This window comes from Diospyros lotus, chromosome 4 (assembly GCF_014633365.1).
Source record: "Diospyros lotus cultivar Yz01 chromosome 4, ASM1463336v1, whole genome shotgun sequence".
Lineage (NCBI taxonomy): Eukaryota > Viridiplantae > Streptophyta > Magnoliopsida > Ericales > Ebenaceae > Diospyros > Diospyros lotus.
Genome location: NC_068341.1, coordinates 6167074 through 6183338, shown reverse-complemented (window position 1 = coordinate 6183338; position 16265 = coordinate 6167074). Strand labels below are relative to the sequence as shown.

Genomic DNA, 16265 nt, shown 5'->3' with positions numbered 1-16265 from the left:
AGGTATGAGAAGAAAAAGATGATAGTGTTACCTTCACATATCTCAACCACATATAACTCAGTGCCGACCTAAATATGTAATCTATTTAAAATTAAAACTTGAGATACATTTTGTTTTTTCCATCAATAACTTTCTCTCGTAGGGCATTGATAAATTATGAAATTAATATGGCAAATTTATCATTTTCCTAATCCCAAACAAAGCCTTAATGCATGCAACATGTATTTTTTTTTTTTTTTTGAATTGGGGTATGACTGAGAAATGATGATATTCAAAACAAAGCGCGTCCCAAAGCGCATTTTATATTAACGCCAGAGAGAGAGAGAGAGAGAGAGAGAGAGAGACCATTCATTTCTTCATTCTTCTTCCCCTCCTTGTATTCTACTACTTCTCCACCAAACCCAAACGAGATCCAAGAGATAACCCACATTCACTAACAAATATGATCGAAGAACGCCGCGCTGGCGCCCCCTACGGCGTCCTGCTGGTGGTGGTGGTGGTGGCGTTGATGGTAATGCCGTCGCTGCTGGAAGACAAGGGCGAGGCCGTGACCGAGTTCATCGCCGAGCTGCTCAGCCCGGTGGGGCTGCTGTTCCTCCCCATCGTCCTCCTCCTCGTCATCCAGTTCCTCTCCTCCGAGAGCGGCTCCTTCGTCTCCACCCTCTTCTCCACCGGCGAGCCCAACACCATCCACCGAGTCAGCGGCTCCCCCGTCGGCGTCGCCCTCTTCCTCCTCCTTTTCGTCTTCCTCCTCTACAACCGCGTCTCTATCTTCGGCGGCGGCGACGACGACTCCGGCGACTGATGATGGCTGTACCGAGTTGGATCTGTTTTGTATTTTTGATTAATTAATTTGACTTGCTTTTGCTTCTTTGTTTGTACACATATATAGGGAGTATAATAGAGCTGTGTGTGAACAGAACTCGGCGTCGGTGGATGCTGTTGGTGCTGGGTGGGTGTGTGGGGCATGGTTGTAATTTTGCGGACGGAAACAGTGGACTTTGAATTTTTTGCTGCTCTAGTTTTACATAATCAATCACCCTTTGCTCTCTGCCCAGCAGCAGCCGCCGGTGGCGGTGGTGCAGTGCTGCTCTGCCTCCCCACCCCTCTGCTTTTTGCTGGATTTGTGTCGAGGGTTTTCCTGTGGTGGGTGATTTATTTTATTTCACTCAGGCCTCTGCACTTTTCACGGATCACACAAAAACATCTCAAAAATTCGGTTTTTTTTTTTTTTATTTTTAAAATATAGATCATAAAAGTTCAACTTTTAATATATATATATATATATATTTTAATTTTTTTTATTATTATGGGTGTTCATTTCATTTCAGTCATAGATTATCATCTGATTTTGTTAATACTATGTATTATTAATTAACGATGTAACAATAAGTAGTCTGCTTGAGGATCTGACTGATTGAAACGAAATTTTATATGACTCCTCCAAACCCTTCCTAGTTTGATCAAAGTGCATGCCTCATACTTAAAAGGCTTCTCTAAGTCAAAATCTGGAATTTCTTCAACATATTTCGTATGTTAAGAAGACTATTTTTTCATCAATTTAGAATCGCTCAAACCCAATAAGTCTACTTAAAGATATGATTGTTTGAAACGAATTCATATATATATATATTGCTCTTCCAAACCCTTTTCAATTTGATCAAAGTGTATGACTCCCATTTCAAAGACTTTCCCAAATCATAACCTAGAGTATGTTTAGAAGTCTATTCTCTCATCATTTCAGTCTCAATAATAGTGTGTAATTTCCCCTTGAAAGCTTCAAAGTCGATATATTTGTTCTCCGGTTGCCGATGAAAGGTCTCTCTTGTTGATGCAGTCGAGAATAACTTGTAAGGAAACTAAAATAAAAATTAAAAGTTGGATGTTCCTGTGAAAATAATTAAAATTTAAGTTTAAATTTCAAGAATGCCGGGTATCTTTTCTTTTGAAACCACTAGCATGCATTGGAGAAGAGAGCGGGTTTAGGGTACAGAACAGTTAATGAGCTGACACTTGTGTTTGTTTCTACCAAGCCCTTTTCTTTGTCCCACTTGACGCCAAAGATTCGAAATGTTACAGAATGGGACTCCATTTGCATGTGCCAACCTATCAACAACTCTGACTCTCTTCAGTACACAAATTAACCCCAATTATTGTGGGAAACATGGCCCCCCCTCCCCCCCCATTTAGTGCCTTTCTAATTTGTTTAACAAAATATAATTACATTATTATGATCATCACATTTTCGAACTCAATCTAATCTGAACTTGTACACAATTTGATTTGAAAATTTCCAACACAAAGTGCCACTTGAGTCTTTACACTTTACTGGCAACAAAAAGACAAACTTCTACTACACCATTATTGCGCAGGGATGAATGAATGAAGAAAATATCCAGTCATAATATTACATCGTCAGATTAACGTCGTACCATAGTTTGCTGTTATGTATTTAGATCACATTAAATTTAAAAAATTAAAAACTTGCACAGTTACATCGAATATAACTGGAAGTTAGCCGCACAATGACATCTAGCATACTGGAACAGAACTTGCAGCCACACACATCTTTGAAAAGAGATACTCGGATACATAATTTGGTGATGATAAGTGACATTTGTGGAAATCACAATCCAGAAATTTACTGACAGACTCAACATTATTAAAGGAAAATTGTGCTATGATCTCTTCTCAAGAACTCCAGGAACTAGGATCAATGGAGAATATATTCAGTACATCATCAGAGCTTGATGGACAAAACAACCCGGATAATGTAACCGTGCCATATTGTAAATGGAATTGCTTCATTTTCCTTAAGGTTTTAATCTATCTTTATCCAACCAACCACATATCAAATACGACGCAACAACCCGCAAAATAGAGTGTACTGTAGTTTGAGCTAGGGTGGTAAACATCTTCCTTAACATCATCCTGGCTCACCTTGGTGGATGGTTGCTCCAGGATCAAAATGCAGATGCCCCAGGTCACATCTGTTGAACTGAACCACTCTAACAGTGAGTGGTTCTAAGTTCAGTGTCACCATCACATTAGGATATGGGCACCTCCTCTCCTCCTAAGCTGCAGCCACAATTACTGCTCAATTTGCAAAAACAAATACATGTGATCAGAACTAGCAAACTGTTACAAGCAACTAACGTTCCATTCCAAGGTGCAAATCCAGATAAGCATGTGCAATTGGATGTATCAGGCAATGCTAAAACAAAAGAGACTGTGGACTCAAGTTGCAGATTGTAATGTCTAATGGATAACTATGTTTTGAGTAGGACATAGTGTAGATGCCACATAGTATTTGCTAGAGTCACTTGTTACCTTTCTAGAACATCTTCAAGTCAATCACCCCATCTGCATCAATAGAAGTGGTTCAACTTACATCAATAAGAGTTTCCATCAAGCTAAAACTATCTGTGTGGGAAGCTTCAGGAAGGCAGATAATATTTATTTTGTAATTTTCTGGGCCGTTGTGTGTATATATTGATTCTATTTTTATCCTTTGGAAAGAGGGCAAGGGGGACCTTATGTGCGCAAAATCTTGACAGAAAGGTCGACTTTACCTGCGTGAAGAATGATACATGGGCATCTAAAAAAGTACAAACAAAGGGCTGACTTACAACTCTAACAAATAACGACTATGCATGAATGAACAACATATTAAACCTTGATCCCATTAGGTACCAGCTGCATGGTTTCTAGCTCAGCAATAATCTCTATCTAATGCCAAATCTATGTGTTGTCAGCTCCGATAGCTGACAAGGGGGATTCTTCTGGAAATTGAAGAATTATGGAAAGATAGAAGAATGTTTAGGAGAGAGAGAGAGAGAGAGAGAGAGAGTAACAAAAAAGAGAGAGAGAGATCTGATTTTGTATATTCAATCGTGCGTCATCATTCCCAGCTGCGGCCACATATATAGCTACCAGCTGCCATAACTAACTGGGAATGTACACCCAGTACAGCAAGGCTCTAACAAACTAGTTACAATCAGCTTATATACTATAGCTATAATTACTATTCTGCCCTTAGGAATGTGACATGTATGAATGAACTTAAAATAATAATGCAAGGCAGGTGAAATGTATTAGGCTCATTACCATAGTGCTATTTTGAATTTGCCAGTCTATTGAGCACAGTAGGAGCTTCACAAAACTCCCCTGGTCTTTCTTGTTCTAAGTAAATATAAACTAATGAGACATGAGTTCATCAGTTAAAAGTTCCATGGAAGAATATTTCATCTTACAAAATATTGAAAGAAAATGGCAATGAAGGTGCATGGCTACATGACAAAACTTGTATTCACAGAAGTGGAAATGGAATTCTGAAAAAAATGGTGTTCAATTGGTTGAACAAGTTTGCAGAACAAAGCAAAATTGAGAAAGTGGGGGGACCAAGATCAGCTTGATGTTGGCATACTTGCAGCATTCCAAATTTTGGGCACATCCTGGATTTCTGCCATAAAGTGGCAGATAAATCTTAAACATTATTTCCACATCAAACTTTGAAGCCCCCTTGAAATAATCCCTACATATGAGGCCATTTCCAATGTCTAAGTTCAAATCATCACCTTATGATATTGCAACAATGTCCAATTGGTAGAGGAACAATAGACCCATATAAACACACACAGTGACCAAGATGCTTTATGAGAGGGGTAGGATAGTCTAGAATTAACACAGAAGGAAAAGGAGGTGGATCCTCAAACCTTTTGCTTATATATGCATAACTGATACTAATTAGCAGTGAATTCAAAAGATTTCATCAGATACTAGTTAACTGCTAAGATTCAAAAAGTCTCAACTTGCTCTGTTTGGGAAAAAAGGAAAGAGGTTAAGATTTTCAAAAGACAAGGGTTTAGCGGTTTACAAGATGAAATAGCAGCAGAACATTACTTCAAATTCATGATTAACAATCTGCACAAACTATGAACATCCTGATCATGACTTAGAACCATCTTCCAGATTTTTCATCTCACTTCTGGTATTCATTAACAAGGATCCCCCCTCATCTAATATATAACTTTTGGAAGAAAGAAAGGAAGAAAATAAAAACCTGCTGGCCAAGCAGTACATATATACAACATGAATTTCAGACGTTTAATCCTGGAACTGCCTGGTGAACTTTAACTACTTGCAACATTCATTCTAAAAGCATAAAACTGGCATAAAGCATCAGCACCACATAGATATAAGTGAATTGAATACCAAAGAGTTTTGCAAGGAAAGGAAATTCATACAAACAAAATTCTCTAGATAGCAGTAAAGACTCTTCTACTCACCTTTATGCTACACCAAAGCTCTTTAGCTTGTCGCAATGAGGAGTGGGCAAGTTCCTGCTCCATTGACGCCTTTGGAGTTCTATGTGACAATAGCGACCAAGTAAATTTTTGTAATCTTTTATAACATTTTCCTCGATACTAGCTCGAGCAGGACTTCCAAGTGGGTAATTCTGATCAAAATCAACCGACTTAACATAAAACTCAATGCCATGTTTCTCAGTGATCCTAGGTAACTGATAAGAATAGTTCTTCTGCAAGGAATAATCAGGCTCCGACAAGGGAAGATAAGCAAGCAGGAATATGATCAAAAAAGGTAATATCTGAAGAAGAAGTATCAGATTAGGCCCTGCTCCAACATTCTCTTCCCTTCCTTGATTGGCTGTTGCTCTAGTCCTGTACACATGACTTGGACGGAACATGTCACCATGTGGTCCATGTCCAAAAAATGACCTGAATACCTCATCAGGGTCAAAATCATCATCAAACGAATCATGCCCAGTTCGCCGCTTTCTCCGCCTGACATTGTATTGCTGACCATAATCAAAGTCCTCAATCAACCCAGTCTGATCATATTCTCTTCTCGAATCATCATTGCTCAAGCACTTGAATGCCTTGCTAACTTTCTTAAATGCCTCCTCTGAACCAGGCGCCTTGTTCTTGTCTGGATGAACTTTCAACGACAATTTCCTGTATGCTCTCTTAACCTCCTCCACCGAACAACTCCTTTCCACACCAAGAATGTCATAGTAATCCCTACTTCTCTTGATTTTACTGACCAACTGCACATGCTCTTCCGTATAATTACGCTCCCCATTTGAAACCTCGTCAACCATCCGCGAATTCACCTTATTCTTACCACTATCCACAGGCTTTTCGTCGCTAGAAGGACCAGGAGACCGCGAATTCATATTCTCACAGGCGGCTAAGAGATCATCAACCGACAAATTATGGTTAAGCCGACGCGCAATATCAATGAATTTCAGCGCGCGCTGCTTATTCCCGGAGGCGATCGCGTCCCTGGCGATACTAACGCATCTTAGAGCCTCGTCCTTGTTACTATCCATAATTGAAAACGAACGAGGCTCGACTCAATTAAAACCCTAGAAACTCAAAACTTCAGGCTTCAGATGCCCAAATCTATCATCTAGGTTAGGTCCGCCTAAATCAGTAGACGCAACTAAATGAACACCTCCTTTTCAGGTAAAACTGCATTAGGATAAGATCCGAAACAGACAAGCGAAAATTAGGGCTTTCAGATGCGTAACACGGAGGGGGAAGCCGGAAAGAAATCAAGGGAAGATGAAGGGCTTACCGGATTCAGAAATCGAAGGCCAGATGCGTGCGGGTAGGTGGGTGGGAGGGAGAGAGAGAGACGGGGATGTGTCCCGCAACCAAGCCGGTCGGGGCGAACTATTTATATGTAAGGCAATCAGCCGCAGCGCGCCACGATGAGTGCTCGGAGAAACCAACCTCGTTTAGGAAAATCAGAAAAAAAACAAAACAAAACAAATAATCAACAGATAATTGTAAACAACAGCGGTTGGTCGAACAGTTGAACGTTCACTCACTCGATCTGATTCTCTATCATGTAAATGTAATCTGAAGTTTAACCGTGGGGATTGAATTTAGGTATGCGTGCATTGATGATGGGGAATGGAAAGAGCTCATGATTAGGGTTCAAACTTCAAACTCCTCCTCATTTGAAATTTCTTTTGTCAGAAGAATATCATTTTCTTCGATAATAGCCTTCTTTAAAACGGTCTCTTTTTAGTGCACGCTTACGGGTATAGAGGAAGGAATCCTCTCTTCCGGCGGTGTGTTTGTTGTTGGAGCAAGGGGGTAGTAGGTTTGTAGGTCTCTCATCTCTCTTCAATGGGTTCAGTTCCTCTCTTAATTTGTTCATGAATGTTATGTCGATGGATGCAGATAATATAATAAAATTGTATAATTATAATTATGATTATGAGATTTTTATTTTTTGTTAATTAAAAGAGAATTTATATTTTTACATAAATTTTATCTTATTTTTTAGCCTTTATCTTTAATTTCAAATCTTGATCAAAAAATAAAATAAATACTTAGATTATTAACCGTAGCCCATCGAGAGAATTGAGATCGAGTGACCAAAAGATCATCGAGTGACTAAGAGGTCAGTCAAGTGATTGACTGAGAGACTAAGAAATTGATTGACCTTATATTAAGAGCTACGTAACCTTTATTAGAAGTCTCTCTCGACATCATTGAAGGGACTATTATGAGAGAGATTCATAAGTCACTCGCTTATAAAAAGATCTATATTAAGAAGACTCTCGTGAGTCACTTAGACTTAAAAGTCTCTCTCCAAACTACGCAAGAGACCCTTTCAAGAGATTATAGGCTCTAAAAGACATAATCTCTAAATGTTACTCACATGAGACCATGTAAAGTGAGTTAAATTTATCTTTGATATATCCGCATATGAATCTAGAAGAGTATTTGATGTGTCTATCGAGTAACACAATCTTTTGATGTTCTCCTCTCTATAAATAGAAGAACTCTACTCAATGTATATTTAGAACTATACACTTATAACTCTACTTATTATGCATTCTACACTCTCGTTCAATAACTGACTTAAATATTGAAGGGTTCGTGCGAGATGTTCTCCTCTCTATAAATAGAAGAACTCTACTCAATGTATATTTAGAACTATACACTTATAACTCTACTTATTATGCATTCTACACTCTCGTTCAATAACTGACTTAAATATTGAAGGGTTCGTGCGAGAGATGACCCAAACTCGTAATCAATTTCTTCTTTATAGGTCACTTACAAACTCTGATTGAAACACTCTCGTTACAAATAAAATTATTGATAATAACAAGATTATTATTAATATGCTAATAAGCATAGAAACAAATAACTCATCTATATTAACATAATAATGAATAAGGATAAGGATAACGATCCATCCATCCATTATATATAAAATGTCTAAGCCAATATATAAAATTCCTAGTTATTCAGATTTTCTTTTTGCTTATAAAAATAAACTCAATAATGATAGAGATTTTTGTAACTCCCAAGATGGTATTGGTAAGAGAAAACCAAAAGTTATCAAAGTAAAAGGCCCCATTAAATTGAACGGTAATGGGCTCTCAAAGGTCATAAGCGATGAGTAGTAAAATTAATAATAATAATAATAATTGCATTTTCAAATATATATATACATATATTTATTTATACAAACACAATAACATCATCAATATTTAGTGACCCTTTTTTGGTACTAAAAACAAATTAATAAAATAAATTAAGCTTTGGCCTGATGGCCCAAGCATGATATTGAGTAGCCAATACGATGTATTTACAGTTGTTCATAAGGTAGAAGACAAGACACAAGGAATGAAACAAGAGTGAATTAATCAAATTCCCATGCAGGGCTCTCAAGGCTCTTGAATGTACATGAATCGGAAGCCCCAAGTTTACTACGACAGTGAGCAGTTAGTTCTCTTCATCAGAGTCAAAACATTGTCTTCTTCTCAAAGATTCAAGCACAGCCGCCTGCTCACCTCCAGAAGCCCTTGCCCCTGTCGAAGACTTGAGCTTAGGCACACTCATGGCGCTGAGTGGCGGCGTGGAAGCCCCCTGGTTCACTTCCCTGAGCACAGTACGCGCCCTGGCTTCAGCCGCTGCATCTGCCATTGCTGAAGCCAGTTTCGACTGACTTCTCTCAGGGAGCTCATTCTGCTCCTTCCTTTCAGGTGATCGATAAGTGTCCGAGCCGTGAACGGTTGCAGCAGCTGTAGATTTGGCCTTCACCGATTCGTACTTCTGCATGTCGTAAATAAGCTCTTTCTGGAGCTGCTTATCGGCAACCAGTATTTCATCAATCTCATTTTTGTAGTCTTTGAGAAGGATTCTGAGGCATTCCATGAGGGAACCTGTTAGGGGACTGTTCTTGCTCTCCAGCAGCCGTTTCAGCTCTATGAAGATTGGGATTGTGTTCTGGATAAGGCCCTTTTTAACCGCCTGAGTTATAGCTCTTCCTCTGGCAGCAGCTACAGCCGATCCACCATCTCCACCTTCTTCCTCCAAGTCTCCTGCCTCAGATATCAACCCACGGTTGGATGGCATACGAATTTCTTTGCATGCAAGAACTTGAAAAGCATCCTGTTTACTCAACATGTAAGAATACAGCTTAGCATTATTGAACCTTTGTTCACGACCAACAGATGGATCAAATATCAGAAAATAAAAAATGGAAAGGACCGTAACCGACGAAGTCAATTTCTGACGAGTGGAACCTATTAGCTAAGCCACTTCAATTTGGTGCATCTACATTTAGAGGGACAAAGAATGCTCGCAAACAGTACCTGCAGAACTGATTGTCCCGTCGCATCGTCTATGTTCAGCATACCATCAGATGCAGAAGCGAGGATCTCTGCACAAACCTTGGCAAAGGTGGCTAGAAGGTGCTCCGGAGCCATTTGTTTCAACAATGAAACATAAATGTGAATTCTTTTAGACTTTGAATTCTCATCGTTGCCTCTGCATGGAATGCACTAAACTAGTTATGGTGTCATTACGTTAATTACAACTAGTTACTTCAAGAGAATTTTTGACATACATTACCTAAGAGAAAACATTCGGCTCTCAGATTTTGAACTTTGAGAATTACTATGTCCACTGTGGGCATCGCAATCATTCAGAACAAAAATGGCCTCCACGAAACTGTTATAAGCCAGAAGTGGTGCCTTAGCTGCAGTAACTTTTAACAGAGAGTCAAGGCCTAATGACAAGTTTGGATGATTAGTTTCAGAGAAAAACAATGATTGATAAAAGCATTGCGACCTTTTAAGATATTGCCGAAGAGGAAATCAGCCAGTTGTCTTATTTTTTCCGATTCATCAACTAGGGATAATAAAAAACGGAGGAAAAGCACTCCTCTCCACTTCACATAGTCTCTCTGTATACAAGTGGAAGGTTCAAAGAAGTCAGTTTCTGATAATTGCCTTAAAAAATTGAGAACATAACTTTGTTCAGAAGATGAAAAACGAAAAACCTGTAATAATCTGGAGAGAAGTATAAATGTCTGCCTTCTCACAAGTTCACATGGATCACGGAGACACTTTGTGATCTTTGATATGTAACTGTTGATTGAAGGAATGGATAGTAAGAATCGTGAACATACCAGATCTAGTTCCTTATCCAGAAGAGAAAGGACCTCACCAATCAACTAGAGCAGTATAATGGACGCAAAAATCTGCCATCATCACTACAATGTTATTGCGAAGGGCTGCACAATCACTCTTTTCAAGCTCCTATATCAACATATGCACAGGCAAGATTTGGTGATGAGAAATGTCTCAAATAACCCATGGTCGTATATTGATGAAATTAATGGGAAGAGAAACTACTAGGCAGGAAGGTCAAGGTTGTACTGACAAACCACGGCAGAGATCAGTGAAGTTTCATAAGGTGTTAAACCCTTGCGTTCATTAAACCACGCACCATAAAGTGAGATGGTCATATAGCTAGATCTAGTGTACTCCTTAAGATAACAATCATAAGCCAAAACTAAATCGACCACTGTGGAATTAAGCTTAGCAGAATTTCACGACTTTAAGTTGTTATAATGAGATAAAATTGTAGACATGCTGTCTAAACCTTACCTGCACAAACAAGGGAATGTAACGCTTTGCAAGTTTCCCATCTGCAAGGCATATCTTGCCCATTGCTACCCAAGCTTGTATGTACAGAGAGGGGGCAATCTGCTTAATAGAAGCTGAAGGGCCAGTCAACTTGGTCAATTTCATGCCAGAATTCCCCGAAGTGATAATGGAGTGTAAAACTGGAATAACAGCTTTTAGATCAGCTGAAGGACAAATAACAACCAAGGACCCAACAGTATAAACTGCAGTAATTACTTGTGACAACAATCTGGGCTGTGTTGTCTTGCCCTTTTTACTCCCATTTCTTTGTGGGGTGAAAAAACTACTGTCTTTCTTTGCTTCTGTGTCCTTCGACATGTAGGTCTCCAGAATTTGGGAAGCTTTAGAGAGAAGCTGGTTCACCCATTTCATAACAAGGACGTCAGCTTCCTCGGGACTCAAAGCTTTTCGCTTGCACAATGTTCTGAGTGCTTTTACATGGGCAGTAACCTGGCACCAAGAAGATCATCAGTTGCATCTGGAAAATAACATGGGAACTAAGCCAGGATCTTAGTCAAAACAAAGGACAAATATGCAAATTTAGGAAAGGAGGGAAATCAAGATTGCCTAGATCACATGGAAATTACATAAAAAACTTTGTGTGTAACATATTCCGCTTAATTCAGTAATGCCTTTAAGCTCTGGTACTTGGGGGCATGTGAATTCTTCCTTCTGGCAACTTCAAATATGGACATATCCTACTCATATATGGCCTTACAGCCCAGCTGTTTCCTTTTTAGATTATGTGCTAACTAATGCATATGATAGCTTGTTTGATTGTTTTTATTTCTAGCATCGACAAAATTCTGAAAATTTCTGCAATCCAAATATATTGTCGATGTTTTTGACTCCATACTATATAGCCCATTGACAAGTTCATGAATGAAGGTATAACAAAAAAAACAACAATATATCTAGTCTTAATCCCAGTAGGTGGAGTCGTATACATAAATTATAGCTCAAATGAAGGTACAATTAGCAGAAACTCAACCATTCTGATGGATGATTCACTTGCAGAAGATGAGCAAAAGAAAAAAAGATGGGCGATGACATTCTTTAAAGTTTTTTAGATCTAAGTAAATGTTTCAGAACTTTCAAGAATGCTATTCTTTTTGAAGCATTGAACCAAGCAAGATCATCGGCTACAATATTAAAAATGCCAATCAGCGGGTGATGTCAACTTCTGTTCTGGCCTACTAACATTCTTGGAGCAGGATCTCATCAGTTGGAGTAAAAAATATGGCAAGGAAAAAAAAAAAAAAGATGAGCATTTGACAGCACAGCACATAAAGCTCTATTAATTGCCTCAAGGAAATACTTAAGTTTTCCCATTTACTTTTTGTGGTTGAGAGAGGTCACCGTTCTGTCTTTATTCTTTCTCAGGTTCTCAGCAATATAATTTTTCTTTTAGAGAGACTCAGCCTACAGAATCTTTCTGTTTTCTTTCCCTTTATGGCAATACATGACCTTGTACTTGAACTAGGACACAAACCTTGCTATAAAATTTAGGATTACAGTAAAACAAATAAAAGTCTCATTCTGAAGTATTGGGAGTTTGAAGATGTGATAAGAAGATTAAAGCATATCTACATTTGGTGTGGAGATTCTTTCATTTAACCTTATCTAAGACAAAGTTCCCATAACGAACCTTGAATATGATTAGCAGTCGGACAAATTAACAGCAGTTTATATTTAAAAATTGATAGTGGAATCCATGGGGCACCTGATACTGAAACATATAGAACAAGAAGAGCATGAGTGCAGCAAACTAGTACATACAGATAATACTATTAAAAAAATACCTCTGTGGAATCCATGTTAAACTCCTCAATTCGTTTAAGCAAGTTATGAGCTAAATCTGCAGCAGGCTCTGGAGGCAACTTAACCGAAACATTAGAAATTGTTTGCAAGAGAAAGACACGATCTACTTCTCGAGCAATCGGATTGGATTCTATGTCAATGGCCTCTTCATCTTCAAGTCCTCGTCCAAGGGGACTCTTAACCTCACCACTTGGTACGTGCTCGTCAAGGAGTCGCCAATGATGGTGGAGGAACTCCCAGTCTACTGCTTTTGAAAGGAAAGGCGACACTTCTGACAGAAGAAACCAAGCACCAGGAGGGGCTGTCCACTTTTCTATTGGCATTGAACGACTCAACCACACAGATTCAGACATCTTTATAATATTTTGAAGTGCAATAGCAATTTTGGGCTTAAGACGTTGCTTCTTACCCAGGCTTGCACAGATCTTCTTCACCCAAGGTGTCACCTCCCCATCACAGATCTCTTTCAAGATAACCAAAACTCCCTCAGGACATAACAACTCAATCTCCATATCTAAACTTTTTGTCTTGACATTTGAATTATGACAAGCGGATCTGATATGGGAGAAGTCACTTGATCCTGCTCTCGACACTCTGTCCAGGACTAGCTCTAGAAATAAGTTCTCACATTCCTCTTGAATGCTAGTTTCATTGTCGGTTATTAACCGTGGAACAGAATGTAGCCACTCCTTAATCATACTTTTGTCTGAGAATTTCCTGAAGGCCTGCAATGCCAACATAGAGATTCATCAGTTTGGATGTAGAGATCTTAAATTGGCCAAATTATATTGCATGAACTATGGGCTCTTCATTTCAAAAAGCTGGAAAGGCAGAAGTTGGACCGTGAGAAGACTCTTAAAATTGGCCAAATCACATTTTGCATGAACCATGTGCTCTTCATTTCAGAAAAAACTGTAAAGGCAAACTTGGGCTTCGAGAAGAATTGTAAAGTTTGCAAATGCACTCCAAGACACAAATCATGATTTGTGGAAATCTAAAGATGTTGAAATTTCTACACTATTATACTAAAACAACCAATCACTCAATTACCTCAAAGCATATCACAAAGCCACTTGGCAATAGTAGAAATGTAATACCCGCTTTTACAAAAGAAATAACTGGATGTAAAATATTTCTAGTTGTACAAAAGATTGCATAAACTAAAAACTTGTAGAGTATATTTCATAAAAGTATAGAAAAAATGTAGCTTGCATGAAGTTTTGTGCTTATACACCATATGCTGCATCAAATTAAGCTGGATCAATAATATGGCCCAAAAGAGTTATTTGTACAAGTCTTTCATTGCGAGGAGAAATCTTGGTCTGTTTAATTAAAGCTGTTTAAGAAGGGCATGAGACAGATTCACTAATTTGACTGAATAAGTGGACAAATGCAGTTCACTTTTGCAATGTGTTTCTCATTTCAACTCTACAAATGAACCCAGACAAGGCCCCTTATATGACACCTCTATTCACTTCAATACTTAATAATGTTCATGTACAAAAGTACAACATGGAAATTATAAGTCAGAGAGTAACTTAACCTCTGAGAGAGCCAAAACTGCCGTTTTCCGGATGCTGACAAGTGGATCCGAACAAGCCATGCCCATTGTCTTGAGCAAAACTTCATCAAGTTTTCCGCCTAAAACAGCTGTTAACTTGGAAATCACAAGAAGTGCAGCCTTTCTCACAGCTGCCTTTTCATCTGCACACCTTTTTCTTAGTAGATCATACATCCCACCTTCTTGCCTGCTACAATCCACATTACCAAACCCCATTACTTCCTTCAACACAGCCTCAGACCCATCATCATGTGATAAAAAGACCACCAATTGTGCCAAGTTTGTCAGAGCTCTTGCTCGAATCCCAGCAGTTGCATCTGAACATCGCTGAATCAAAGCCTCCAAACACCTCAACCCCCAAGAATTCTGAGATCCACCTTCAGAATTCAGCCTTAAAGGATCTCTCAAAGACGTCATTAGCATTGGAACAAGGTCCACAGCCAAAAGCCTAAAATGGGTCTTTCCTTGGGTCATCTTCACTACATACTCAACAAAAGTAACTTGATCTTCGCATTCCATAGCTTTCACAATCTCCATTATTGATTCCACAGCTGAAGCCCGAGCCTCAGACTTCTCAGGAGCCTTCTGCACCAGATACTTTGGCAGATTCACAATTGCCTTCTTGATTCCACCCTCATTTTTCGCAACACCCATCATACGATTCACCGCAAACCCAAGAGCAAAGGCCCGAGCAGGCGACTTGAACATAAGAATCGTTGGAGACAATGACTTCAACACTTGAGCCGCAGTAACTGCCTGATCCCCATGCTCAGGCTTCAAAATCTCGCTCAAAATCATCGAACACAACTCGCATAACTTACCATGAATGCTCGAAGATCCACAGAATTCAAACCCAATTGCTGGAAGTTCAGCAACGCTCTGGATCAGAGAATTCAAACAATCTGGGAACCGGTCCAAATGAACCAACCCCAGAACAAGCACCAACCTCTCGAGAACAGAAAATAAGAATCTGACATCAAATTGCCTCTCTTCACTCCCATCTCCATTCTCTTCCAAATTCCGAGCCCGCTTCCGCGCCCTCTTCTTCCGGCTCCGGTTCTCAGTTAGAACGGTCAGAGGGGCCGAATTAGGATTCTTCAAAGCCCTCCGAACCGAGCGAAGAAGGGAGAGAAACGCCATGGGAGTGAAAAGGGTGAAAACGGGGGCGTTTGGTGAAAGGAGAACAGAGAGGTAGACATTTGAAGCTAAAATAGAGAGGTGGGTCGGACCCGAATCCATGGCCGAAGTGATTGGGCGGACCAGAGATGATAGAGAGAGGTTCTTGGACTGGAGCTGGTCGTAGAGACGCTCGATGTCGAGTGGGTCATCGGAATCAAGAGCTTTGTCGAGGAGGGTCCGGAGGGCTAAGAGAGTTGTCTCAGAGATGAGGGTTTGGGCGTTTGTGTCGGCGAATGAATGGTGAGTTTCAATCTCTGAAACTATTTGGTATACGGTTTCCTCCATGGAGGATGGTCGTGTCAGCCGGAGCTCGGATGACGCTATCGGACGGTGTCTCGGCGAGTCTCTCCCTCTCCCTCTCCTCTCTCCTCTCCTTCTTCTTCCACTTCAAATTTGGCATTCCCGCTTAAACACAAAGCTCTACGTTTTGCTTCTCGAATGACTGGAAGAAAATCTCGGTATTGTCCTTGAAATTCAATGAAATTATAAAATGGGTAAATTACATTTCATCCCCCCATCTAAGAGACGGTTGCCACTACTTCTGGACCATGTTTGGCTTGGCTTAGTTTAATTTTTTAAGTTATTATAGGGTTTAATAAGTTGGGTAATATTAATGATTAAATTTTAATAAATATATCTTGTTTTTAAATAATATGCTTTGTTTTTATTAAAAAATATTTTTTATAAATAATATAAATTACAAAAAATCCGAAGAGACCA

The 16265-nt window shown here is 39.3% G+C and overlaps 3 protein-coding genes across 7 annotated transcripts; 1 reads left to right on the top strand and 2 right to left on the bottom strand.

Moving 5' to 3' along the window:
* Positions 1–299: 299 nt before the first annotated feature.
* LOC127799476 (uncharacterized) lies at positions 300–1021 on the top strand. Its single transcript, XM_052333538.1, has one exon. It carries the CDS (start codon positions 443–445, stop codon positions 803–805), a length of 363 nt encoding a protein of 120 aa, XP_052189498.1. The 5' UTR covers positions 300–442; the 3' UTR covers positions 806–1021.
* A 1687-nt stretch (positions 1022–2708) lies between these two features.
* On the bottom strand, positions 2709–7170 carry LOC127799474 (chaperone protein dnaJ 49-like). Of its 4 annotated transcripts, none has more exons than XM_052333535.1 (3): positions 5289–7170; positions 3331–3363; positions 2709–3093 (listed from the first exon to the last, which is right to left on the bottom strand). In XM_052333535.1, the coding sequence occupies exon 1, from the start codon at positions 6350–6352 to the stop codon at positions 5291–5293; it is 1062 nt and encodes a 353-aa protein (XP_052189495.1). In that variant the 5' UTR covers positions 6353–7170; the 3' UTR covers positions 2709–3093; positions 3331–3363; positions 5289–5290. The 4 variants fall into 4 exon arrangements, with proteins under 4 accessions (XP_052189495.1, XP_052189492.1, XP_052189493.1 ...); XM_052333532.1 differs by lacking the exon at positions 3331–3363 and having other exon boundaries at positions 5289–6488; positions 6594–7170; XM_052333533.1 differs by lacking the exon at positions 3331–3363 and having other exon boundaries at positions 5289–6494; positions 6601–7170.
* Positions 7171–8570: 1400 nt separating this feature from the next.
* Positions 8571–15970, bottom strand: LOC127799472 (uncharacterized). 2 transcript variants are annotated; one of them, XM_052333529.1, is made up of 9 exons: positions 14349–15970; positions 12787–13530; positions 10946–11434; positions 10503–10594; positions 10336–10423; positions 10125–10239; positions 9906–10041; positions 9647–9821; positions 8571–9443 (listed from the first exon to the last, which is right to left on the bottom strand). In XM_052333529.1, the coding sequence occupies exons 1-9, from the start codon at positions 15828–15830 to the stop codon at positions 8775–8777; spliced, it is 3990 nt and encodes a 1329-aa protein (XP_052189489.1). In that variant the 5' UTR covers positions 15831–15970; the 3' UTR covers positions 8571–8774. The 2 variants fall into 2 exon arrangements, with proteins under 2 accessions (XP_052189489.1, XP_052189490.1); XM_052333530.1 differs by having other exon boundaries at positions 9906–10032.
* Positions 15971–16265: the final 295 nt, after the last annotated feature.

Bases quoted from the DNA above. Each gene is read 5' to 3' on its own strand.
- LOC127799476 (XM_052333538.1), top strand. From the start codon at position 443: ATGATCGAAGAACGCCGCGCTGGCGCCCCCTACGGCGTCCTGCTGGTG.
- LOC127799474 (XM_052333535.1), bottom strand. From the start codon at position 6,352: ATGGATAGTAACAAGGACGAGGCTCTAAGATGCGTTAGTATCGCCAGG.
- LOC127799472 (XM_052333529.1), bottom strand. From the start codon at position 15,830: ATGGAGGAAACCGTATACCAAATAGTTTCAGAGATTGAAACTCACCAT. The intron at 10,595-10,945 runs GTAAGGTTTAGA...ATGTTGATATAG, and splicing joins ACATTCCCTTGTTTGTGCAG to GAGCTTGAAAAGAGTGATTG. The intron at 10,240-10,335 runs GTTTTTCGTTTT...ACTTGTATACAG, and splicing joins TTCTCTCCAGATTATTACAG to AGAGACTATGTGAAGTGGAG.